Source organism: Neodiprion fabricii, chromosome 4 (genome assembly GCF_021155785.1).
Source record: "Neodiprion fabricii isolate iyNeoFabr1 chromosome 4, iyNeoFabr1.1, whole genome shotgun sequence".
Lineage (NCBI taxonomy): Eukaryota > Metazoa > Arthropoda > Insecta > Hymenoptera > Diprionidae > Neodiprion > Neodiprion fabricii.
The window spans coordinates 35,131,079-35,155,348 of record NC_060242.1 but is presented as its reverse complement, the minus strand read 5'-3'; the positions used below and the strand labels follow the sequence as shown (position 1 = coordinate 35,155,348).

The 24,270-nt window shown below is 41.8% G+C and overlaps 3 protein-coding genes across 9 annotated transcripts in view; 1 reads left to right on the top strand and 2 right to left on the bottom strand.

The window, feature by feature from the left end:
- The window catches only part of LOC124181396 (mitogen-activated protein kinase-binding protein 1), an 83,804-nt gene extending 73,875 nt beyond the window's left edge, over positions 1–9,929 (bottom strand). The window contains exon 1 of the mRNA XM_046567935.1: positions 9,750–9,929. The gene's annotated coding sequence lies outside the window, so the exon portion shown is untranslated. The remainder of the gene's footprint in view (positions 1–9,749) is intronic.
- Positions 9,930–10,950: 1,021 nt separating this feature from the next.
- On the bottom strand, positions 10,951–20,208 carry LOC124179579 (synaptotagmin-1-like). Of its 7 annotated transcripts, none has more exons than XM_046564127.1 (10): positions 19,962–20,208; positions 15,169–15,313; positions 14,268–14,378; positions 14,015–14,106; positions 12,843–12,974; positions 12,569–12,766; positions 12,170–12,322; positions 11,665–11,785; positions 11,360–11,532; positions 10,951–11,197 (listed from the first exon to the last, which is right to left on the bottom strand). In XM_046564127.1, exons 2-10 carry the CDS (start codon positions 15,308–15,310, stop codon positions 10,997–10,999), a joined length of 1,323 nt encoding a protein of 440 aa, XP_046420083.1. In that variant the 5' UTR covers positions 15,311–15,313; positions 19,962–20,208; the 3' UTR covers positions 10,951–10,996. The 7 variants fall into 7 exon arrangements, with proteins under 7 accessions (XP_046420083.1, XP_046420084.1, XP_046420087.1 ...); XM_046564128.1 differs by lacking the exon at positions 19,962–20,208 and adding an exon at positions 18,317–19,486; XM_046564131.1 differs by lacking the exon at positions 19,962–20,208 and adding an exon at positions 16,895–17,314 and having other exon boundaries at positions 12,843–12,950.
- Positions 20,120–24,140, top strand: LOC124180729. The gene is made up of 6 exons (XM_046566475.1): positions 20,120–20,137; positions 20,200–20,404; positions 21,187–21,267; positions 22,080–22,207; positions 22,556–22,717; positions 23,064–24,140. The coding sequence occupies exons 1-6, from the start codon at positions 20,120–20,122 to the stop codon at positions 23,286–23,288; spliced, it is 819 nt and encodes a 272-aa protein (XP_046422431.1). The 3' UTR covers positions 23,289–24,140.
- The last annotated feature ends 130 nt before the right edge of the window (positions 24,141–24,270 follow it).

The following is a 24,270-nucleotide window of genomic DNA, read 5'->3' as shown; positions in this document are numbered from 1 at the left end:
AATGAAATCTTATCAAAACATGACGTACGTATTTAATCTGCAAGCGTCATCTTATAACACACTCGATGTCAATATACTTGTTCTTTACTTACAGCTGCATTGTATTTTATTTTTCATTCTTCTCGCATCTTTGAACTGTTGGTAAAAGGAATTGATATTATTCCTTTCTCACGTTCTTCGAATGATTAATTAATCAATTCTATACGCGATATCGTTGCAGAAAAAATGGCGTATTATTAGCAACAACGCGAGGACGCGACGGTCCGTCACGGTACTGCCATTCATCGGTTCCAAATGAGTGAATTGTATTTTTTAATCTGCTTTCTAAAAAAGAATTTAAAGAAAAAAAAAAAAAGAAAAGAAAATAGGAAGCACACGCGAGGACCGCGAAGCCTAGTCGAGTTGGCCAAGGTATTCCTATGCATATATTATACCACAGAATCAGTCGGTCATATTGCGTAATGCTTAGGTAACAGCAAAGAGAATCCGCAGTAAAATAATCAGACGAAAATAAGTATCCCCGAATAGAAAGAATAAAGCGCAAACGCGTGAATATCAAGAAACTTTGTTTGCCCGATTTGGAAATCACATCGACGAGCAAAACGAGACAAATCTCTCTCTCTGCGAGATTAAAGTTACCAATTTTTGTCTGTTAAAAAATAGAAATAGAAAAAGAAAACTGTGCGTAGTTTAGTAATCCCGGTAAGTGTACGGTCGTACACGAAACGTTTAAGCACTACTACGAAGGTGAAGACCAAAAGTTTAAAATTCAATCGACGTACGGCTGCGAGAAGGCGATTTCTCAAGCCTCAGATACTGCAGCAGCACTCGTAAAGAGCAGAGAGAGAGAGAGAGAGGGAGAGAGAGAGAGAGAGAGAGAAAGAGATAAAAAGGCAAGTAAAGAAGAATAAAATAAACAATATCGTTTACTCAAACGTCAAATATTGGCACAAAAATAAAGAAAAAAAAGAAACCACCACCACCGCGCTAAACGGACTCAGCAACGCACAAAGAGACAAGAAAATCGTCGTTCAATGCGGCATAAGGTATAAATAAGTGTACGTAGCATAGTTAAGGTAGAATATCGACATGACCCTGATTCTCGATATAAGTTGTACAAATATAGCGTAATACTACTTACGCGTATACACGTACACATACATATATAGGCACACGCGAGAGTCGCGTAAGGAGTAATAAAAATCTGAGGATAAAAAAAAAAAATAAATAAAAAATAGTAATGAATTGTAGAAAAAGAGAAAGAAGAAACTGCACAGCGATCGCAGTTCACCTTTATACACACACACACTATTACGTATCCGACTTGGTTAGCAAGAGTGAAAGAGTGTGGATAATCTATCCAGGCACAAGCACGCACAACACAAGCGTGTCTAAACTTTAGGATTATAAAGCCGGGGTATTTGTACGGACGTAATAATTACACCGCGAGGATACATGATATAGGTATATGACTATTTGGCTTGAGAATATCGCGCCTATATATGTGTGTAATATGATTGCCTATACTTACGTATATGTGTAAAGATATACGGACGTGTATATTATACAACAGAGAGAGTATAAATATGAGGGTTTCAAATTTGGCCAAGTTTTTGCACGACTTTTAACGATAGCGGAAACGCCGATCGTTTATGGACAGGTAACGTCATCGAAAGATTAAAAGATTTGTACGTACGCACGTACGCATCTCCTTATCTTGATAGAAAAAAAAATTCAGTGGAATCGTTACAAGCACATCTGTAAAATCCTTGCGGATGGATAAATGGAATTAATCGTCTCGCGTGTAAGACGTAATTGCAATACGCACGTTATACAAACACTGGTTAAATTTTACGTATCAATGAATCTCCGGATGCAGCGATTAAGTTCGAGATGAGAAATTTCCTCTTCCATTTCACGATTACAGCAGTAATCGCATACGTTCAATCGTGATAAGATAAACTTCAACGAAATATAAATTTAGCAAAGTTTATTTCTGTGAACTTCGAGAGAGGAAAACTTTTAACCTGGTGTAAGATTCTACCGGAATAAAAAAAATAAAATAAAAAAAAAAAAAAAACCTCTGCGGCGTTCTTTCTGTTTTTGAAAGGTCGAACCGCAGACGGAAGTAATACAAGCTGATCGTTGAATGAAGGAAGGTTAAGGCGGAAGTACCTCTCCAAGCAGGCAAATAACAGAGCGCAATTACATTGTCGTCACAAAAGTAAGTATTACACATATTCCATGCGATTTCATTGTTTACGGCAAGACGTGGCACAGCCTTGGTTTGCACGCAGGCAGGCAGGCAGGCAGGCAGGATGGAATTAGTTAGTCCTGTTACCCGCACAATGTCATCTAGCATACATGCCGTACCTTGAAATCGGTTACAGCGCGATACCGATATGCGAAACCGCAAAAAACTTGCTGCTTTGTTCGTCTTTTGTTTTATTTTTTTGGTTTTTTTTTTTTTTTTTCTTCTTTAGAACAAGTTTCCATCAGGTATATCGTCAAAATTCAATTTCTCACACTCGTCATCGGAATAAATAACAGAGAATGAATTCTGAAACGCGTTGTTTGTGAGAGAAATTTGATGCCGGAGAATTTCAAACACGCGACTTGATACGAGCATCGATTTTGAAGCAATAAATCAAAATTTATACGAAGATTAAATTGTTAACGTTACTGCGACAATACATGATTAGAAAAAATCGTTAATTTTCATCTTCAGGAATGTCGGAAATTTAGCAAACCACGATAAAAGAGAAAAAATATACTCATATATCGAAGAGCCAACTCCTTCAGCCATTCGAATATTACACAATAACAACTTGTACGAACGTGATTTCTCGTCTTCAAAAATCTTCCCCGCCTTTGCCGCAAGTTGTCGAAAATGTAAAAAACCGTCGAATCCTCTTCTCATTGTCAGACTCTTCCGAGGTTTGTGGGAAAAATAGGCAAACACACATACACGTACGTGCATAATATTACAACGTATATTCCCGTCATTCGAAGGGACACGACGAACGATCACCGTTGGAAAAAATACCGAGTGGATGAGAGTGGTAAGAGCGACTAGGCAGGTGCCTTGGCGAGCCTCGTCAGGTATGAAGTACCTCGCAGGCCTGCTGCAACAACCTTTTGTGGCTTCTTTACTGAATGAACCTGCTCCAGGCATGATGAGGCGTGTATACCTGATGCTCAAGTATGCATCGCCCTAAGGTTTTCCTCCTCCATCCTGCTCCTGCGGAGCTGCTGCCGGTGGACATCGTACAGAGTTATTCATGAATGCCGTTCACACACTCGTCCTCGAGGGATCCTTTTCGTGTGTAGATTATTACCTCGAAACGAACCGAAACACCATCGTAGGCGAGTCAAATCACCTATAAGCGTGCATTCTCAAGGTATAAGGCGTAAGGTATAACCGATACCACGGTTCTATTCTCCTCTCAACAATCAACGAGGTGGTATAAATAAGTCGATTGTATTACTCGTAACAGACACTGGATGAGTATCACAATACGTGTATAACGTGTACGGTAAGAGATAATATAATATCGGAGAATGAATTTCTTTTCCATCAAGTGTTTAAAATTTCTAACGTTAATGTAAAAAAGACACCTAAATTTTCTTCACATAAAATTGACGGTCGTTACTTCGCAGTTTTTAAATTCTCACCGCAAGAACTGCCGACTAATATTTGAGAAACACACGTGGAATAACTGGGCTTCAAAGTCGTTCCAAAGTCGCGAAATGGTGATATTTGTTCCAATATTCCGTTGTACGTAAACGTTACCAACTTCAACGGCACGATAATTCTCCCTTTACAATCCAGAAATAATCTAACAATGTTTTTCCACAAATAATATCAATATTTGTACACACTCGGCTTCTGCCTCGGCTATCTCAGACGATGCCTCTCAGGCTGCTACTGGATCGAATTGAATTCGAGGGAGCGTTTTGAGGATAAGCAGCACAAACTGGAAGCTGCGAACTCCGCGAGAGAGAAGAAGAAGAGGTGAGATGACGCAATTGCGTAAAACGAGACGCGTAGAAGCTGTGTCCGTGGTATCCATCTCCGTCTTCACCTCCACCTCCACCTCTACCTCCGTCTCCTCTAACCTCTTAGTCGTTTGCAACTCGATTCCCTCTCGACTCCCTCCATCAACAGCAGCAGCTACATTATAGGTGTAAAACATCGTCGTCTCATTACCGACGCAATGCAAACTCGTAATCCCTCGTTGATGAGCGGTGATGGTGCAACGTCTTTATCGGAATAAGGAAAGAAAAAGAAAAACCCCGCACCGCCCGCATAAGGTGAAACCGCTTTTCCGTTTAAATTATTACCGTCTGGAGGCAGCGATAACAAAATAAAAACCACAAAATTGTCACTTCCTCTTCTTCGCTGTCGTCCCACTATACCCACATCACCATTTTTGGCTTGGTTTTTTTTTTTTCATAATAATCGATGAACAAGAATCAAGACTATACGTACGTACACTACGCTTATAATACTTATCATCTCCGTACGATGCAAACGTACGATTAAATTGATTAAATAGTAAAAAGAGAGAAAAAGAAAACCACAAGTACAAAATCGAAGTAATATCGCAATATCTACCCCCATACAAATTCATGAACGAATTTCACGAATGAATTTTGTCGCCACTTTCGGCCTTCTCGGATAATCCGCCGGTTCCGTGACACAACGGTTTCCTGATTCCTGGCGCAGCAAGCAAATAATAAATCATGACGTACCTACGTTTCCACGACACAAGAAACGATTGGTAACGGTTAAAAGGCGATTAACCAAGCCTAGCGATGACGGCTTGCTGGAAGTTGTACAGTTTGTGCGGATTTTGGCAAGAAAGTAGATCAATCGTTAATAACTACGATCCGCGATACAGCGGAGGTTTCACTTACCAGCTAGATGACGATGCGTATCATCTCTCGACAAGATGATCACTCAGGAGTTGAGCTAGGATTACACGGTATAATAACGGCGAGCTCGTCGCCTCCCTGTATCGTTTGCATTTCCTAATCACCGTCCTGGAAGGTTTATCAGCCCGTACGAAATACGGTTCCATCGTCTAATTTAGCTGGTATAATTAAGAAAAAAAATTCGATCCCTAATGAAACCGGGACGGGGTTGAAGTTACGAGAGCGACTAATTCCGAATTATTTCATGTCGAAACTTGAAGTAAAGAAATCAAACTTTGAAGAAACGACAAAGTTTCGAATGGTCGGGAAGTCGACGACTCAAACTTCCGAAATGTAAGATTCCGAAAATTCAAATTCAATAAAGTTTCGATAGAGTAAAATTCCAAAAATTGAAGTATATTCGCACAGCGTATATTGTTCTCCGAGTGGGTGTAAAGAATCAGAAAAACCGAAAAACAGAATAACCAGGATTCCGAAATGAAAATATCGAAAATCCGAAACAAAGAACGATCAAAGTGGTGAAATTTCACCGAGCAAGAAATTTACAGAACTGAAAATCTTCCTTTTCGAAACTTTGATGTTTGGTCAAAGTTCGATTTATTCTACTTCAAGTTTCGCCACCGAATAATTTCGAAACTTCTCAAATTCGGAATCTCACACCCGCCCCATTAAACCGGAATATAGTGCAAGCAAAAGAGCGAATTCAACGACTGACAAATTGATTACTGAAAATAATCTTGACAGAAAATTCCTTACATGTAAAATCGAATTTGATGTAGGTACAAGGAAGTGGGCTTAATTTATTAAAAATGAGCGCTTATACCGTAAATCGGGGGTGAAGGAAAGATAGTCAAAGAGTTTGACGAGACGTGTCAATCCGGGCGAATATAGACAAACATACGGACGCTGCATCGCGTCTCAAAGAAAAGAGATGAGAAAAGAAGAGAAGAGAAGCAGCGTGTATTTTAAGAGGGCCTTATTTCTCTCTCTCTCTCTTATTTATATTCAACGTGGCAACGCTATTTTTATTTCAACGACCGTCGTTGGGTATCTCTACAACGCTAGGTATTTTTTAGCGATGGACTAGAGTAGAGTGCCGCAGAGCGTCTCGGTCGTGTCGTCCAAAGGTTTCGGACGAGAGGAGAGGAATGAAGAAAAATAGAAGAGAAATGAAGAGAGACACGCGAGTAGGTTTGTAGTGGCCCGATTAGCTATTAAAACGAGCGTCGAAACTACCGCCGTGTTCAGTCCTAGCCGAGATATGCAAGATGTATCGCTGTAACAGTTTCGTCCGTGAGGTCTCACAAACTGGCACCAGTTCGTTTAGGCTAATAAATATCCACGTCTTATTGCCACCGCGTGCACCCAGCTTTCGGGCATCCTTCCATCTTCGGCTAGTTTTCACGATGATAACGAAAATGAAACGAAAGCGAAAGCCGATTCAATTTGACAGTTACATTACCTGCTACAATGTTACATCATAACTCGTGTTTAGACCCGTCGTAAGAAATGAGTAATATGTCTCAACTGTATGTTACGTACGACGATTTGCCGATTCAAATTCCACGCTGATTCCATAACGTTGTTTAAAATTTTTTAAAACATTCAAGCTTTGATAAAAGGATTCAGAAACATACATCGCGTTAAAAATTCTTCCGCGACAGGTTTTACCCTCAACGATAAATAATAGGAATAACACGAGTATAAACAAATGGTGGTATTTTTATTTAAACATGAATTTCGTCGGTCTATTTGATAGAAAAACTTCACCCCAACCGCACATTTAGTTTTAACAGTAATACGATGACTATGCATCGCGCACAGAAAACTTATTATTCCACCGTCATTGAACCGAATTCTTCTTATCACCGAATTCACGGCTCTAAGCGACAGCGGTCAGTCTATCGGCTCATGTGCATCATGCATAATTTTGTAATTCCAGTACAATTGTATAACGCTGAAAATAAATTTCAATATATTTTAATAAAGTTCAAGCTCTCCTTCATTCGATCGTGAGCATACGATAAATCTAACAAACTATCAATAACGCCAGCAACATACAAAATGTAGTAGACTCCCGTTCATTCGGCGATGGGACCGAATTCCCTCATCGGAAATCGATCGAGACATGTTTTCGGGGTATAAGTCACGGTTGAATTCGCGTGCACGCGATCCTTGCATGCAGCAGGAGACCAACGTTTTACGATATCGTTAAAAGCGTTTGGTTCGATCAAATACCCCGTAATATTTATACAGTTTACGTGCCTCTGCCTGGCAACATTTTCTACATGTACAACGATGCTATTTTTTTTCCTTAGAAAATGTTGCAGAAACTTTATCTCGAGACGTGCGTTTCGAATAGAAAACCAAAAACATATAAGTCGCATTCGCTGACTGAGGTTCTAGAAATTTTTCGAATCATATTTTTCGCCTTTTACAATCGAGTCACTCAATAGTTTTTACCGGATTTTTTTTATATTTTTGAGGTCGCCTTTCATATCAATTCAAATTACATTTCGCAGTTTCATCCTGCTATGCTACTTAAATTGACAAAATAAATCATACGCGTACACCTGTATGAAAAAACAAAAAACAACCCGACTTTTGGACAGGTAAAACAAAAAAAAAAAAAGAAAAAAAACTTCTTCAATGTACAGTTTGCTGGGACATTGAAGTAACGTCACGTCCAACAAATTTGACGGAAGATAAATTTTTCATTAGGCAGAGAATATTAAATCGTACGGATGATTTTTATTTCGCTTTTTCTCACTTTTTTATTCATACTTACAAATAAAGTTTTCAACCCCCGAAGTAGCAGAAAAAAATAGTCATACACTCGTTCGAGGCAACTCTAGTTTCTCGGATTTGTGAAAACTAGTTTGTCCCTAAGATTACACAGATTGTCCGTGGTAATTGGATGATAAAAATTACGTAAGGTGGTGTTATGTCACGGTCCGTGCAGATATATCAATCATGCCGCGCGTGTGCCGGTAAAATGAGGATGAAATAATCAAGAAAAAAAATACTAAAGAAAATAAGAGCCATCGACACAGTGGTGGAAAATAATTGCTGCCACTCGTGAGCGAGCAGGATGGGTAATTAGCATAAATCAGTAGCAGTCGTCGTTGTCTCGGAAGAAGTAGCTATCCTTCAAAGATCCGTATATCTACGTATCTACGTATCGAACAGTTGTTCAGCGACAACGATAGTAAGATATATTCCTAGACACACTTCACTACCGCGCCTGCACAGTATTTGTACAAAAGATTGACAGTAATAGCATGAAGTTGATTAATACGCGATTGAAGGATGCGCAAAGACGAAACGTTTGGAAATGTTTCCAGAAGAGATAAATGAAGCTGATGTTGGTAACGTTGTTGTAATGATTCAAGTTTGGGATAAAATCGTTATTTAGCAGTTTCGAGAACGTCTGTGATACGGTAAGTTATAATGTGGAAAATACATGTAATACATGTTTGGAAAACTTGACAACTTAACGTTGACGTAACGAAGAATGATTGGGGTGAAAAATTACTATTTTGTAAGTTTATAGTGACTTTGAAGTAGTTAAGTTTTGAAAATATGCATACATTCTGCCCTGTTATAATTCACTGAATTTCAGACATTCCTGCAGCAGCGAATAAACGATTTTCCGATACGTTAATCATTGGAATAACGTTACTAACTTCAGTCTCATTCAATGTCACTATAAAAATGCGAAATAATGATCTTTTCCCTTAATGTTTCGTTACGTTAACGTTACCGACTTCGGTCTCTCAGAGATAAAATCACACCAACTCGTAGGAAAGCGGGATAATCGCCCTTTCAAACAACGCACTCGCCTTTCGTCCCGTCGAAAAAGGCGTTTTAATAACGCTCCGGGTTGCCCGGGCACTGTTTTGTCGATACGCAGACCATTCGGAGCTTTCAATCTACCTTTTTACAGACAAGGAAAGAAAGAGCTCGTCACACCGATAACACGCACCCCTCTTCATTCCGACAATGAAACGGTACTCACTGACAATCTGTTGTACACGAGTCGTACTACACATGCGAGTAAAAACCCATTGCATGTAGGTCTTTGAAGAAGCGCGGGGCGACTGGGCGAGCGGATCGGCGGCCGAAAACCGGCTAATCGTAAGTAAAGGCTAGAGGCTAGACGCGAGGGAAAGAGCGAGCAGGTATAAGTCGCCGGGAGTTTTTTTTTTTTTTTTATTTCCCTCTCATGTCGCAGAGCTCGAAAAATCGTCGAGTAAGAAGGTATGAGATGGTCGGAATGACTGTGAGCGTGGCTTCGACGAAGTTCGACTTACTCGCCTACAAAGCTTCAACCGTAGACGCGTCAGCTGATTCATTATAGGTTACGATTACGCGATCGCGCTCTCTTATCTGCATACAGTTTATGCTTGTATTGCTTATACATTACAGGTATACAATGCGTAGATTGTGCATTTGTCGCGCAATGAGGTTAGGGTTGAGTTGGGTTCAAGCCGGACAACCGTTGCGAAAATCGGATTCGAAACCGGCGATATCGCCGTTTCGATGCTAAGAGATCCGGAGAAGGAACAAACGGCGGTTGGCTCGAGGCGAACTCGCAGTCGAGACAATAGAGAAACAAGTGGCAAGCAGAAGCGGCTAGTGGAAAACGCGCAACAATTCCGAAGTGTAAACTCTGACCGATCAACGGCTGTGGTTTACGGTTCATATTCGTATTGCGATTATCCGTTGAGCGGATTGGATCGCGGGTGAAATGGCAAAGTACACAATGGATGAAAAATTAACGTTAGGGGGAGAAATTTTGCGATACTCACGTTTCAGTGACGATCAGATCGGATCCCGTCTCTCACAGGGCGACGGGTTAAAACTCACACCAATTATCACCTACGGTTGGATGGAGGGGGCGAAACTATACGGGCGGTTATGATGATGCAAAAGAAAAAACACAAAACATAACACGACGCCACTCAGCCGCGCGCACTCACAAGTCACAAAACAGACTGAAGTCGGTCGCCTGTCCGCCTGCCTGCCCGATATGCTTCCCAATCGTTCCGCGATCCGCGTTCCCTCTGCCGGCGACGCGAGCAACCGTCATATCAAAATGGCGATTCGCGCCCTTCGTTCGAACCGCCGAAACGGCAGACCGCGAGAAGACGAACGATATTAAGGAGCTGCGCGGGTTTTAGAGGGCAAAAAACAAACATGTTTTCTATAATCTTCTTTCATTTGGTAGAAGAATTGTTTTATTCAAACTCTGAGCTTATAAAAGAACAATATTTGAATAAAATTTTGGAAAATTGGTTCTCGAAGAAACGAGTAACCTTGCGGTGTACAGGATAACTCATAATAGCTTTAGCGGAAATCAAGATGCAGTGTATAGCTAGTGATTGATAAAAGGATTTTTTTTTAATTAATCAGAACTTATTTTACAAGGTAATACGTGGTCTAGATTTAAACAAAAACCGTAGTGTTTTTCATACAACTCTACCAAAGATTCAAATTACAATTTTTTCTAAATCCTTCTTACGTTCACGAGCTATGATTACCTACTGACAAAAAATATTTGGTTTTTTGATTTCACATCAAGCTTTCATGTGTTTCGTGTTTCTTCGAAAACCAGTTCTCAACGGCTGAATTTACAAAATTTTTGGATGGAAATTTGATCAAATATTATTCTTTCATACTCTTGAAGGTTTAATAAAATAACTCTTTCATTAAATTGAAAAAAAATTAGAGAAAACATGTTTTTTTTCCCCCTTCAAACGCCATGTAACCCCTTAACTGACAGCTCCGATGCAAGATCGACTTTGCACGAAACAACCGAGAATAAATTGAGAAACGGTTCGCGTGAAACAACTGAGGCAAGTTTACAGATAAATAAAAACTAACAGATCGTATCTATCTGGATGTTACGACTCGTATTCGGACTTTGATGGATCGATTGTTCAATTAAACATATTCAAAAATATTCTTGCGTTTCAGGCATCAACGCAAGCGTGAAAAAGTCTTTCAGAATTCCATTTTTACAATTTATTTTAACATTATTTACAGATTATACATTCTACTTTAGCGTGTGCCAAACCGTGACAATTTTTCTTGGGTTTTGTAAAACGGCAAACCAGTGGGCCTTCTCCGTTGCACCTCTCGCCCCCTTTCCTATGGCTACTTTTCCTATGCAAACGTCTTTGGATTTTTTATAGGAATTTATCGATTCTTCGCTGTCGCTGTGCTGCCCGCTGCTGTTTTCCTCTGCGATTATATTCTGGAATAAATAGAATGAGAATGTGAGACCATTTTGTCCGCATCGTATATTCAGTCCTGTAAATAATTGCCTAATTTTTCATAGATCCGTATGCTGTATGTAGCGGTTTTATTGGCTGAATTTTTGATATTTCATGCGTGTATTTGGAACGCGATACGTCACCTTGCTCCAAACAGCAACGAGAAATTGAATAGTTTCGAGCTGAGCAAAGGTCAAGTCGAACGTTAACGTTTCATTGAATTCGGGCTGAGCAGCTGCTCGCAAGAATTTCGTCTTCTTCTTTTTCATCTTCCGCCCCGTCTTTCCATTAAGCATTAATATCCGTACGTACGGATCTGCAATGCGAGAGGGTCAATTAAACTTCGGCGCGCTTGAATTGTTGCCAGAATTTATCGTTACGTTATTAATATTTAAATGACGATTATACGATAATATATTAGTTTAGTTTATTAAAACTTGACACTCACTGAAATCATTTAACGTCGGTACGGTTGGTGCGAATTTAACGTTAGCGAGCCTCGCAACGTTAATCGTTAATCTCTGCGCAGTTGGCAGGTAACTTATTCCCAGCAAGATGTTACCGAATTCCTAAAAGAAAAGATTGTACGGTAGCTATTAAACATAGATGTTAAACCGGAAATATCATGAAATATTGTTAGTAGCTGCGACGTATTTTTGACCGCCGAACCACGTGCTGACTGCATTAATTACATCGATCATTACAACTTTTTTGTTCGCGCATTTATTTTTTATTGATTTAATTTTTCTACGTAGTAATAAACGACAGGAAATTATTGAGAACGAGGTCAAAAGTCCCTCGTTGCGAACCTGTTCGACCGTTCAACTGGAACGCAGTCAGATCCCGAAATAAAATATGGAGACGAGGATCGAAGTAGGACAACTTATACAGCGCTTTAACGGGTCTGTTCGGCGGTCAAGGATCGACGGATCTAACGCGGTTGTTACACACACCTTGCTCGACCGCTTCATTTTGTAATTAAGCAAATGAATTTCCGGGCTGGTCAATAACTTCTTCACTTCTTTCAAAGGAACTCTGAGCGTGCATAACTCCGTGTGATTGGCGTACCTGTCGTGATCGTATGCCGTGACGTCAACAGCCCATTCCTGAAAAATTAACAATGAAAGATCAAAGCAAGCGCGTTGAGTTGTTCGGAACAATTGCACGTCATTGTTAGCCAGGCTCAAAAACGGGGGGAAAGCTTTTTGCCCGGTGCGCGAATCGTTTGAAAGAAAATCAAAAGGTGTTGGACGGACTGCCAAGTGAAAATAGGCGACTAAGGCTGCCAAGACCGAAATCCCCGGGTGCAAGGTCACGGATGATAACGTGTGATAATGACGGGATCCACGTGCCTTGACTTCTTGGGGCTTGACATCCGCAACGACGAAAGTTTCTCTGTAAATTGGGCTGGCCGTGTGCCGAACCCCCCTCGTCCTAAAGCTGTGCAGTTTTTCCGGATTCCGGTTGGACCAGGACTGCTTTACAATGTTCACCGCCACATACGGCTCTAGGGTGCAGTTGTACTGCTTCTGAGGTAAGTTCGATACCGCCTGAAAAGAAACCGGTATACGCATCAGTCGATGATTCACGGTCAACGTTGCGCTTTTAAAGCTCAAGAGCAGGTACCTCGATGCCGATTACGAGCTTCCCCGTTACGTTTTCCGCACTCGCCGGCAAGTATTGCAAGCTCATTGTCAACTCCGTTGGAAAATCCTTGAGCGGGTCATCCTTCGGCTGCTTTTCGACGTTGATCAAACTCTGAAAATTTAGCTCCGCCGATTACGTAAATCAACGATACATTCTCTCTCTTGTCAGTCTTATTCAACTTTAGTTTTAAGGGGGAAGGCAACGGCAAAAGGGCCTTGAAAATACAAAATTTCGTAATCCGTTGTCGTTTTATACATAATCAAAAAGAAATAAAAATTCAAATAATCCTTCACCGAGATATCAATACCACGACGGAGGGGAATTTTTTTGTTGATTTCGAATATTTTTTATTAAAAATTTATTCAAAACACGTTTAATATATACTCAATAAAATACCGACAATCCGAACCCTTTATTAATCAGTTATCCCTGTGAAAAAAATTCTTAAAAATCGGTCATATTTTCGGCCGTCACAGTGGCCTTCCCCCTTAAGGGGAAATGCTCTCGGATTTTGGAAAATTGGGTTTCTTTTTGGCTTGAACAATATCTTAGGGTCATAAAAACAATATCCAATCGACCCTGTAGCGAAATATTTTTTTTAAAAGGTCCTTTAAATTTTAAACCCAATTTTCTCGAAACCACTTCTTTCAATCTGGGAGGACAGGTTACTTGAACATGGTTGCATGGATCGATTTGAAATTTTAACAGTGGCTTCGCAATAACATTTTCTACAGAAGCACGTCACCGTTTCTTTTATTTAATGCAAACTTTTTTTTATGTAAAATCTCCTGCTTATTTCCTGCCCAAAAACGACTCATTTTTTCAAAAGTACACGATTTCCACAAAATTTGCTTTAAAAAAAAAAAATCTCTCTCTCTCTCTCTCTCTCTCTCTCTTGTTAGAAATTACTGGTCGAAACTCCGAATGATGAAAATTGAAAATATTTTGAATATTTTACCGCCAAACGCACTGTAACGAGATCCATCCTCATGGTCAACGGAATTTCGACGATAAATAATTTGGACTTGCGCCCAGACCCAATTATCGAGGATCAACTCCGGCGTGAAATCGCATCAGCCGTTTGGGTTCGTATTTCGAATCGTGTAAATTACGGTATTATCAAATGTAAAAGAACAATGGAAGGTAATTACCAGAGTGGAAGCGGTCTCGATGCTCTCGAAGGTACCGTTGATTGAATTCGGAGAATCCCTTCCCTGGGACTCGACGTTTTCGCAAATGCTTCCTGGAGGAGATAATCAGGGTAAGTTAATCGGTAAATCGGCTTGCACGTTTCTAACAAGCCACAATATCTGCTCAAGACTGATGATTTTTTAACGAGGGTTCAACAGACGCCGAGGATAAGAAAAAGCAAGGTGGGGGAGTGAGACGAGTCAGGGTTGTTACCATTGTCGTATAAACTTCCCAGCCTCCAGGACCTGTAGCTTACGTCGGCGAGCTTGACGTTTTCGTTCGGGGGTCCGTTGCACCTCAACGGAGTATTCGTCTCGTGTTTTCCTAAGACAAATGTTTGTTTAACGCTTGGCTCTTTTTATCCGTTAACCTTATCTCCGCCTCGGCTTACCAACGTAAAAATAACCACCTTAGACCTCGTCTCCGTGACGTTTTAACCGATCGCACTGTACAGTATAGAGAGTACGCTCGTGTCTCTTTTAAATCCCGCATACGGTATAATATGTATAACGTGCGCTCGAATCATCCGGCACATTTTGTTCATCAATATTGCTCAAGCTGCCGTTCTCTTGCAGAGTAACCGTTAAGATTAAGCATTAAACGCGTCACGCGTCGTATCGTTGACACTAATTTTTCAGATTTTATCGGCCTTTGCACAAGTCTTAAATTAACTCCGAAACCATCCCGGAGTTCTTTCAAAGCTTATAATTGTTCGCGACTCGCGAGTGAATCAGGAATATCGGTCGGCATTTCACACCGATACCGATGTGATCGTGATACCATCAACCAAACAATTTCACCTCCGAACGATTTGCCTAGAAACTCGTGTGTCTACCCGCAGCGATTTGACCTTGGTTTCCAGTTGTAAATTGACCGGCTTAGGTAGGATACCTTGCCTGCGTTTAGTCGCTGCTGTTATCTTTATCAACACCGTTCTACCGCACGACAATCGTTAAAATTAAACGTCCGATCGTTGTTACGCACGTTGTTAAACGAGTGCCAAGTAACGAAGAATGGAAAGCCTTGAGCGGATTGAATATTAATGGAGTATAAAATCCGGCGTGATCGTGTGATATTTTTGACATTCAACTGAGAGAAAGCATTCGTGACTTACGGCGCTTACGTACGCACTCGTACCCGATACATCCGGGCGTAAGGAAGCATGCGATTATCAGGAGGAAGACCAAAACAGCCGCTGCGCCAGCCCCAATCAGCACGAACCGGCCCCACGGGCCCAGAAACTCTGCGTCCACCATTCACTGGAATTGCAGAATTAACGTGTGATCATTATAAAGCTGATGTCGAGTAGTTTCGGGAGGAGGGGAACGGAAAGAACCGTCAGTCCGGTGGTCGGGAGCAGGTTGAACAGGGCATACGTGTAATCGGCACTGTATTTGCATAAATTACGCTTCGCGATGAACGAAGCGAAGACAGCGGTAGTAGCTATTGCCGATTTCGAGTCCCAGACTAATTAACTGTGCGCACGACGAATACCTACGCTCTCCGTGCACACGCGGCACGATGACAAGCGTAATTACCTGCTATCTGGAGTCTTGCAAAGGAAATAAAAGGTGGAAATTAACGGTGGGAAAAACAGCACAAGGAGGAGGAGGAGAGAAGAAAATGAGAGGGAGAAGGAGAAGAGAAAAAAATAAACGGACAATCTATTTGCGACTCGACTCACAACGGGCACTTGCGCACCTTCTGCATATACAGTGACAATGGAATAATCGCTGTACACACTGTGATGTACGACTCACGCCTTACGTACGTTCGAGGTGCCTCTTCTCTCAAGGTCAAACCAATCGCGGCATCATCGGTGTTAATATTGTTTGTAAACAATTACGACTTCCCCGGACGTGATCGGCTATATAAGTTGCAAACTTGAGCGGAGCTGGCGCCGTACGATCGAATTGTCCATCACTTCGGATATCAAGTTACATTGACAAGGTGAAAAGCTTCGAGCAGCCAACTATGCACACAGGTACGAAAGTCATAACGTTCGTCACTGGTGGCAAACACACCTACACGGTGTAAAACGCACGTATAACCGAGTGCTCGTGAATAATACTGGTACGTGTAGCGACGTATCGAGTGCCAAAGAGATGTCTGCGCGAAGAGCTTTCGTGCAGCTTCAAGACGCGACGCAAGGTTGGATAGTTTTGCCGCTTTACACCGTTTGCTCGTTATCTTCTCGTGATCTCGATATTACGTGTTGAGCTTATTGTCTCACGTGCGCGGGAATAGTTCTACGGGCTTACGCTGTTTGAACACTTGTCTCTGCTCATGTGACGCTAAGGTTCTTCCTTCCACACGTGTGTCGAAATCGTGTATTCTTAAGGAAATGAGAATCGTGGAGTTTGAAAGAAACGCACGGTTTTATCACGAAGGAAAAATTTTCACCGCAAACGAGCGATGAAGACGTGACCGCACCGCGAGTTCTGTGACGCTTACAAATCAGATCATTAAAGTAAGTGCATACCAGCTAATATCATTCTGATGAAGAGCGAGCTCGTCTCGGAACAACACACCGTAGACGGTCAGTGCGACTACATAACGCCCTTGAATCGTTATTCTCGATAAATATTCACCGGAGTCATAAACGGACATGCGGTGGGGCTGGAAAATTACCGTGGATAACCAGATAACGAACATCCTGGAAGTGACCAGTGAGCCCAACGAGGATAAAATGGGACTAAAATATTGTTTCGCTTTGCCGGAGTGACATTAAGATCTGCCAGATCATCGAAAACTCGAGCACGTCGAGGGAAGTAAAAGAATTATAGTTGCGGATGACGTTATTGAATAATCTTCTTGGCAACCACCTTGACTTTCCTTACCAAAAACATTCTGTCCCGGGATGGAGAATCTCACTCACTATACTATGCGGATACACTGGGTGACATGAGACTATCACGGAATTTCTTTCGAAGCAACGCCGATGCAAGGTGTCCTCCTTTTTGACGCGCAGTCTTGTGTTTTTTTTTTTTTTTTTTTTTTTTTAATGTTCTTTTATTTTTTTGTCACCAGCACATCAACGGTCCCGGCTAATTACCGTCCAACAGCCGAGCCGAACCACCGACTCGCCGGCTTCCTGGCGAGCACTCGATCACCGAGTCACTGTCAGTCCCGCAATAGTCGAGTAACAATTCCTCCCGTCTGGGCGTAGCTCACAATCGCGATAGTTTCTTTATTCGCAGGTTACACCTCGACCCGTTTCTTATACCTCGCCGACTACCATGGAGCTCACTCTGGCTTCTGGCCTACCTAACATTGCTTGGCTCTCCACACAGTCGTCGCAAACACATGCGGGCTCGCATTGTACACACTAGCACGTGAAACCACGCGTTATCGCTGATAATACACTCTCTCGACTCTTTGCTGGCTTGGCTCGATATGCTAAAACAATCGCGCCTTACCCACATGCAGTCGGCCACGTAGCGTTGGTGGGTACCAAGTGTAGGTAGGCTCGACGCTGCATGTTTGTCGCTTGGACTCGGACACGCGTGTGCGTATCGCTATTTGTTTTCTAAGCACAGTTTTACAGGTGTCGTGGATCGTCGCATCCGCCTGACATCGATACCCCCGCGATCAAAAGAACGCCAACTCGTACGCGTTGCTTGCAAATTTCCATTACACCTAGGTGTACGAGAGGCAAGTTAATGTCGATTTCATGTTTCCAGATCATCGAACGATCACCGCGATCTAGACTCGCACTCGCGGTGAGAATTACGTAAGAGAATTGAGACGTGTATGGTTTTACCTAAGGCTCGTTAAAAGTTAACTCACCTTCGTCGTTACGTTTCGTCGTCGCTAAACCAGGCGCGTAAAACTCTATATTTCCAATCAAGTATATATATATATATATATATACTTTTTCTCACACTAGTTTATTCACATCCGTATAACACGACGGAACGGTCGAGGGGGGCATTTTTGGAGATGGGTAAGTGCGCGCTATTCATTTCGCTCTGATAAACGCAGCTGTCGAGCCAATTTGCCAGCTGAAATAACAGCGATTCGTTCATACGCTATCGAAAGTATCGAGTTTGACGAGATGCGGAATATATCCAGGATGAGTCTGCTGTAAGCGTGAAGTGTAATTCTAATTTTTTAGGAGCAACGATTTCTGCTCGCACAGTCGTCTATTGGCTAATCCGCACAAGCCGAGAACCTTTGGACCTGACAAGAAAAGAGGGGACTGCGAGATCCTTGAAGCGGCGTATCTAGCGCGTGATTTATGCATTTTTAAGTCGACATACCTGCTTGTTAATTTCCCTCGACGTCGACTGCACTGAATTGTTTTCACTCCTCTCTCACATTACAATCGCCACATAATGTTTGCGTTGTACAAATTCACTATTGTTTTACGCTCGAGGCTATAGTTCCAGGTCTCTTTGTGTCACATGTTTAATTCTCACGTTTCAAGCTCAATTTCAAAACATTTTATTACGACTCTTCAACATCGTCTACAGGTTCCTTGAGTGACAGAAAATAATGATACACCTACCGGCGTTCCATGTTGTTTTTCGTTCCAGTTTCCATCGCCGAAATCATCAGCGTGTAAAACTGTCTTCAAACTCCCTCGCGGATTTTAATCGAGGATTGACGCTTGGGCTCGAATTTGAGTCATCAAAATGTACGATAGTCGAATAATTGTGCCTGGTACAATATTGCCTTGAATAAGCTGACATTCCGCTTCATAGTTCGTGGCGAAGAAAGTCCAAAAATTATTGGATAATGTGCCCCGATGATTGTTAAAATACTACATACGAATGTTAACTGAAAGGAATAACTGTTATTAGAAAACAAGCTTGACTCCTGGTACAAGCAAAAGTATCTATTACGGCATCCATCACTCCTTTCTCTACGTTGTTGGTTTGGAAAACGAGCAGGTGAAGCGGTGCAGCGAAGCGATTCGTCGTGATTTATTAAAATAATTTCCATAAATTGTACGCATTATTGTGACCTCGGAGACAATTCATCCTGACATATTCGAGGTGTTGGGAAACTGGCATGGAGGATTGTGTCACAACTCTGATTCAAAGCTTGACACGACCTCTGCCTTTCACATAACTCAACAAATTCTCGCGTAGCACCCGAAATTCTTTAAGAGGACCATCGCTATGCGTTTTATCCAAAGTGGATAATCATCCTACCTACTCGACTCAAGGTTCTCTCCATGACAAATTGCATGCTGGACACAGCTCTCGTATCTATCACTAGCCGTCCTAAATGGTAAATTCAACGAGATTTCTCTCATTCAAATAGACTTCTCTTCTGATTTACTAACCAATGCGAGCTTGACTTTCAATTTCACGTCAGGTACTGGTTTACTACGGATTAGCATATGGCGTAAAAAAATAAGGAAGAAAGACAAGCGTAACGAAGTAACTTTGAGCGGTTGTAGAAACGATTTACAAACTGATCTCGCACAGGGCGCCTACATTCTCGCATCATTGTCGCACGTGAATCTGTCACAGGCCCTGCCCAACATTGACTAATACTCCGAAATAAATAAAAATTTCAACACGTTACAAACAGAAGTTGTAAGAAGAATAACATTGATTTCGGCAGAAATTACAAACAGAAATAACCAAGAAATTACCACGAATATTTACCCAATCAGCAGCCGATTCTCAATTAAAATGAGAACCGTGTACGAAAAGTGATACAACGAAACTTTCAATTCTCGATCTGAAACCTTAACAGAAACCTGATATCAATAATTCATGGAACCCTTAGCGAGGAAAATTCCTCGAGGTAATTTTCTGCGATAGATTCGTCAATTATCTAAGAACATCCGATGTTTTTCGCGGGTACAGCGTTTGTCCGAGCATTTGTACTTGGCTATTCAGTCAGAAGCTGAAAAAGTTGAACAAGTACAACGAAGCCAAGCCTACTCACGGTTGTTCCATCGGTGGCTGCAGCCCAACCAATTCGATCAGCGTGCAGATGTGCAAAGATTAGTGGCGCAAGGTCGCTCGACGGCCATCGAAAGCCCACTTTTATTTTCATCGTAGCGATTAGCGCGTACCAGTGCCGTACGTACAGGCCGTGTGGTAATGCGGGAACACGACTCCGTACAACCAAGTCCAGGTCCGGCTGTGTCCGGACGATCACGTGTACGAGGTGCAGGTGGTAGGAGAGCGGAGAGAGTCACTCTCCTCCTGGTGACCTCGATACCCTCGAGCCTCCACCGTTCCCCGGACAAGGGGACTCCTTTCACTTCGAGGCGACTTCGGCAAGGAGTTCTTTATGCCCAGCACCAAAAGTTCAATCCTCCAGTGGCACCAGTGCATCCAGAACCGGCAAGCCGTCGGAGGTTGGAGTGAAAAAATCGCGCTACCGTAAGTCAGGATTTGGTTAAAGTTCTCGATTTCCTCTGCGACCTGAGTGATCGTCGGAAGCAATTGGAACCACAACGAAAAGCAAAGTCTCCGAGTGTTCTGACCGGTGGCGTGAACGCGGAATCGACGAAGATGCGTTGTTGTGGAACCTGAAGACAGGGTCGATTGTTGCTCCGCTTTTATTCGCCCTTTACGCTTTTTCGACCTTTGCGGTACTCGGAAGACAAAGATGCGGATCACAGTGACGCGTTACAGCGTGCTTTTGCTGTTGTTTTACCGATGTAAGTGACAAACCGGTGCGAAACCGATTTCTACTTTTGAGTCACCGAAGTCCTGAGATGGTACGCACCAGTGATGTTAGCGATGGAACAGTGTCTTTGATTCGTGTTGAATATCGCAGGCTCTGCAATCTTATGCAGAGACCGATGGAGAGAAGTGACGAATTCTTGTTCCGTTAATTTTACTGCCTCACTAACCCAGTGACGAAATATCTGTGACACACGAACGAGAGCCGAAGAGCCGGTGACCGTTTACTCTATACCGAGAAATCGTTTTCCAATTCGCTGTAAAGTAGGAACAAATTTTGTTGAACTAAATTCTCATTCGTGTGTCGAATTTCATCGGGATGATTTGTTTGCGTTGAGTTTAATGGAAAATCAACGGGTGTTCAATTGGTAAACTGCAGGGTATTACGAAGGCCTCGATTGATGAACTCGGGCCAATTTCTTGTACGAGGCTATAACTCAGGGAGCTTCTTTTAATGGATTGCCAATTTTTTTAAGGCGTGACCAGTCTGATCATTCCGGAAGAACTGCCCACGATATTATCTCTCATCTACTCCAATATTCCGCCGATAAAGAAAGGTGAGCATCCACTCGACTGCTATCAGTTACTAAAGAAAACGAAATTTAAAAATAGCCTGGGTTCCCACATCTTCATTGTTGAGGTGCGTTAGAAATGAAATTATGCCTGTTTCACGCTGCTCAATTAAAGCGGTGATTTTTCAAAGCACTTTCACCCCATTCATATAAACATAACTGCTTGATGAGACACCCAGATTCAACCACACACTCGTTCTCCACGTTCTCCACGCCGTAAAACTGCGCAGAGCTATTCAAAACAATATTACCTACAATTAGAGTGCAAAACACGCAAACTACTCACGCTGCAAGCCGCAGAGTACTTGGCTAATGTACACGTTGACCATGTCTGAACGTTTCTGTATGATTTATTTGAAATACGTGCGCGGTACTGCATCGTAGGTATAAAGACTCCAGAGTCACGCAGAATGATTGCACAATGGACGGTGAATTTTGATGTAACAAGGTCTTTTTTTTCTGTGCACACACACACACATGGAAACACACAAGCAGACACGGTCCTTAAAACACTTGACTACATCATTTCTTGGAAGATAAAAATTTATCGTAATTTACCGAATATACTGGCCTGCTCACTGAAATTTCTCCCACTGATTCAACGTGAAATTTGCCTTGTAATGACTTGTAAGCTATTTTCTACATTATCTTTATACATGCAAACAAGGATTGAAGATTCAACGGCAACCCATTCTTTTGATAAATTATTAATTGAGAACGAATGAATAATGAATGAGCAGTCATGGAACGTGCTTGCGACAGAATCTAATGGATTTCTTTTTTTTACCGTCAACTAGGAACTGACTCTCGGCTTGGAGTTGGCTTCAGGCTCGGAGAGCATGCTGATTTCCAAGTCCTAGTGGAACTCGGTCCTCAGCAAGAAACGGAGAGGATCGGTACTTCGGACTCGAAGAGGCGGCGTCAGGCGAGTCAAGGCCGATTTTAAATATTAGTTTTTCGAAAATGAACTGGCCGGTGAATTACGTAAAACGGCCACGACCGCACTGTACAAATTGAATTGCGTTTATGTTTTCTTGCGGCAAAGCCGGATTATTGTGCAACCCTTCTATTTTACGACTCATACATATATCCGCGCATGCAAGAAGGTCGATTGAGACATGCATCAACCTTTTTTTTTTTTTTTGTTAGGTTTCCACCTCGCTTTCCACTCAAGGATTCCTCCTCGTTATTATTATTATGAATATTATCCTAGATTAATAGTGTAAATAACTTATGCAAATTAGACTTACTGATCTCTGTTTTTACGTTACAGGCAACCCTCAATGCGGCAATAAATGGTGAAATGGGACCCTGGGCCCAGTCCATTGCCAAGTATCAGAGTCAGCTCAGAATCCAGAAGGAACTCGAAGAACGGATCAGGCTGCAAGAGCAACTAAAAAAAATGCAACCGAAGAAAAGCCAGAGCGAGACGATGGTGAATAACGAAATTTAAAACAGAATAGTCACCTAATTTTGTAACATTGTAATCAAATTATATGACCAAAACCGGGAAACAATACTTCAAACATTCGGAATAATCGCTTGTATAGATATCACGAGTTGATTGGATGAATCAAATGCAATTACGCGCCATATATACATATGCAATTTCAAAAGCGTAAGGGAATCTGCAGTTCGGCAGTTTTCTTCAATCGTGGTGCGAAACGTGCCAGAAGACACTGTCTCATCTACTCGAATTGAAGTGCAAATTTGCATTCTGCAAACTGATGGATTTGAAAGGGTTTGACAAGTTGCCAAATTTGGTCGATTTTTACTTACAGTCTGGAGGCGGCGAATGGCTGACGAAGTGGAGCAAGGGGATGATAGAACCACCGGGTGAGGATCCACCCTCGGAAAGGTTTCCGATCGAGGAACTCTTGCCTATGATTGCGGCGAACGGAATACCCACGGGGGGATTTAGGAATTCCGAAACGACGAACGTCAACGACAAGATGAAAGAGTTGCAGAAGCTCTACAAGGCCCAACCAATTGCTCAAAATGCTTGACCCTGTGAATTCCAGTAAAAACATAGTTTTTAATGACTTATTTAACCTAGTTTCTAGTTTTTACCACTTTTGTACCATACTATTTATTCGAAAACCCGTACGGGAGCAACGCGTTTGTACAAAATCTCTGAAAATAGGTATATGTAATATATTTAGTAACTCAATATATTCTGTAAAGTATTTTAGAAACAAGTTACCTGCCTTTCAAGATCAAACAAACTTGCCGACACCTCGTACAGCATCGGAAACTGGATCAAATTGTGCGGACTTGCATTTTGGTAGCGATATAAAGCGTCGTTAATATTTTGCAAGACCGAAAGAGCTTTTCGTGGTGTCGAGGCCAATTCAGCGATCAAGTCGGGAGACTTTCGTAACTTTCTCGTTAATCATGATTGTCCAGGTATTTTCTGTCGGGTGATTGACGGACTTAATCCCAGTCATTATCTGCAAAAAAAAAGTCATTAAACGATTAATTAAAGTTTAGAACCGGAGAGACTGAATTGAAGAACCAGTGAATCTAAGGGAGAATTTCAAGTTCCCTCAAATCAAAACTAAACCGCTTCGTTTACCCGAGTTCTGGATGACAAACGTCCGTTCCAACTTGATGAGTGAAAGTACTGTAGCCTGCGTTCAATGCCAGCTGTAGGGTAGCATCGTTTCGTTTTACCGACTTTCGAGAGGACAGGAAATAATTCTCGGCAAGTGAAATCCGTCGGTAACTCATCGGGGGTTGATGCGAATTGTTACCCTGAACGGAAAACCACCCCGTGTGAAAAAAAGATGTCAGGTAGTCGTTGCGAGCAAATTCATGTTATATAAAATCAAGTAACAATAAAGTTTTGTTAACGTTGATCAATTATTTTTAAAGAGGCGACAACCAACGTCCAGTCACAAGGTCTAGCAAATCTTCCTTGCGAATTAAAACCTATGAGTGATGATTTAGTAGATATAGTTTTATTTCGTTATATTACATAGAATTGTC

Bases quoted from the DNA above. Each gene is read 5' to 3' on its own strand.
- LOC124180729 (XM_046566475.1), top strand. The intron at 21,268-22,079 runs GTGAGCATCCAC...ACCGTCAACTAG, and splicing joins TATTCCGCCGATAAAGAAAG to GAACTGACTCTCGGCTTGGA. The intron at 22,208-22,555 runs GCGAGTCAAGGC...TTTACGTTACAG, and splicing joins ACTCGAAGAGGCGGCGTCAG to GCAACCCTCAATGCGGCAAT.
- LOC124179579 (XM_046564127.1), bottom strand. From the start codon at position 15,310: ATGGTGGACGCAGAGTTTCTGGGCCCGTGGGGCCGGTTCGTGCTGATT. The intron at 14,379-15,168 runs GTAAGTCACGAA...CATTTGTCTTAG, and splicing joins CGAGTGCGTACGTAAGCGCC to GAAAACACGAGACGAATACT. The intron at 12,975-14,014 runs GTAATTACCTTC...CTAAATTTTCAG, and splicing joins TCGAGACCGCTTCCACTCTG to AGTTTGATCAACGTCGAAAA.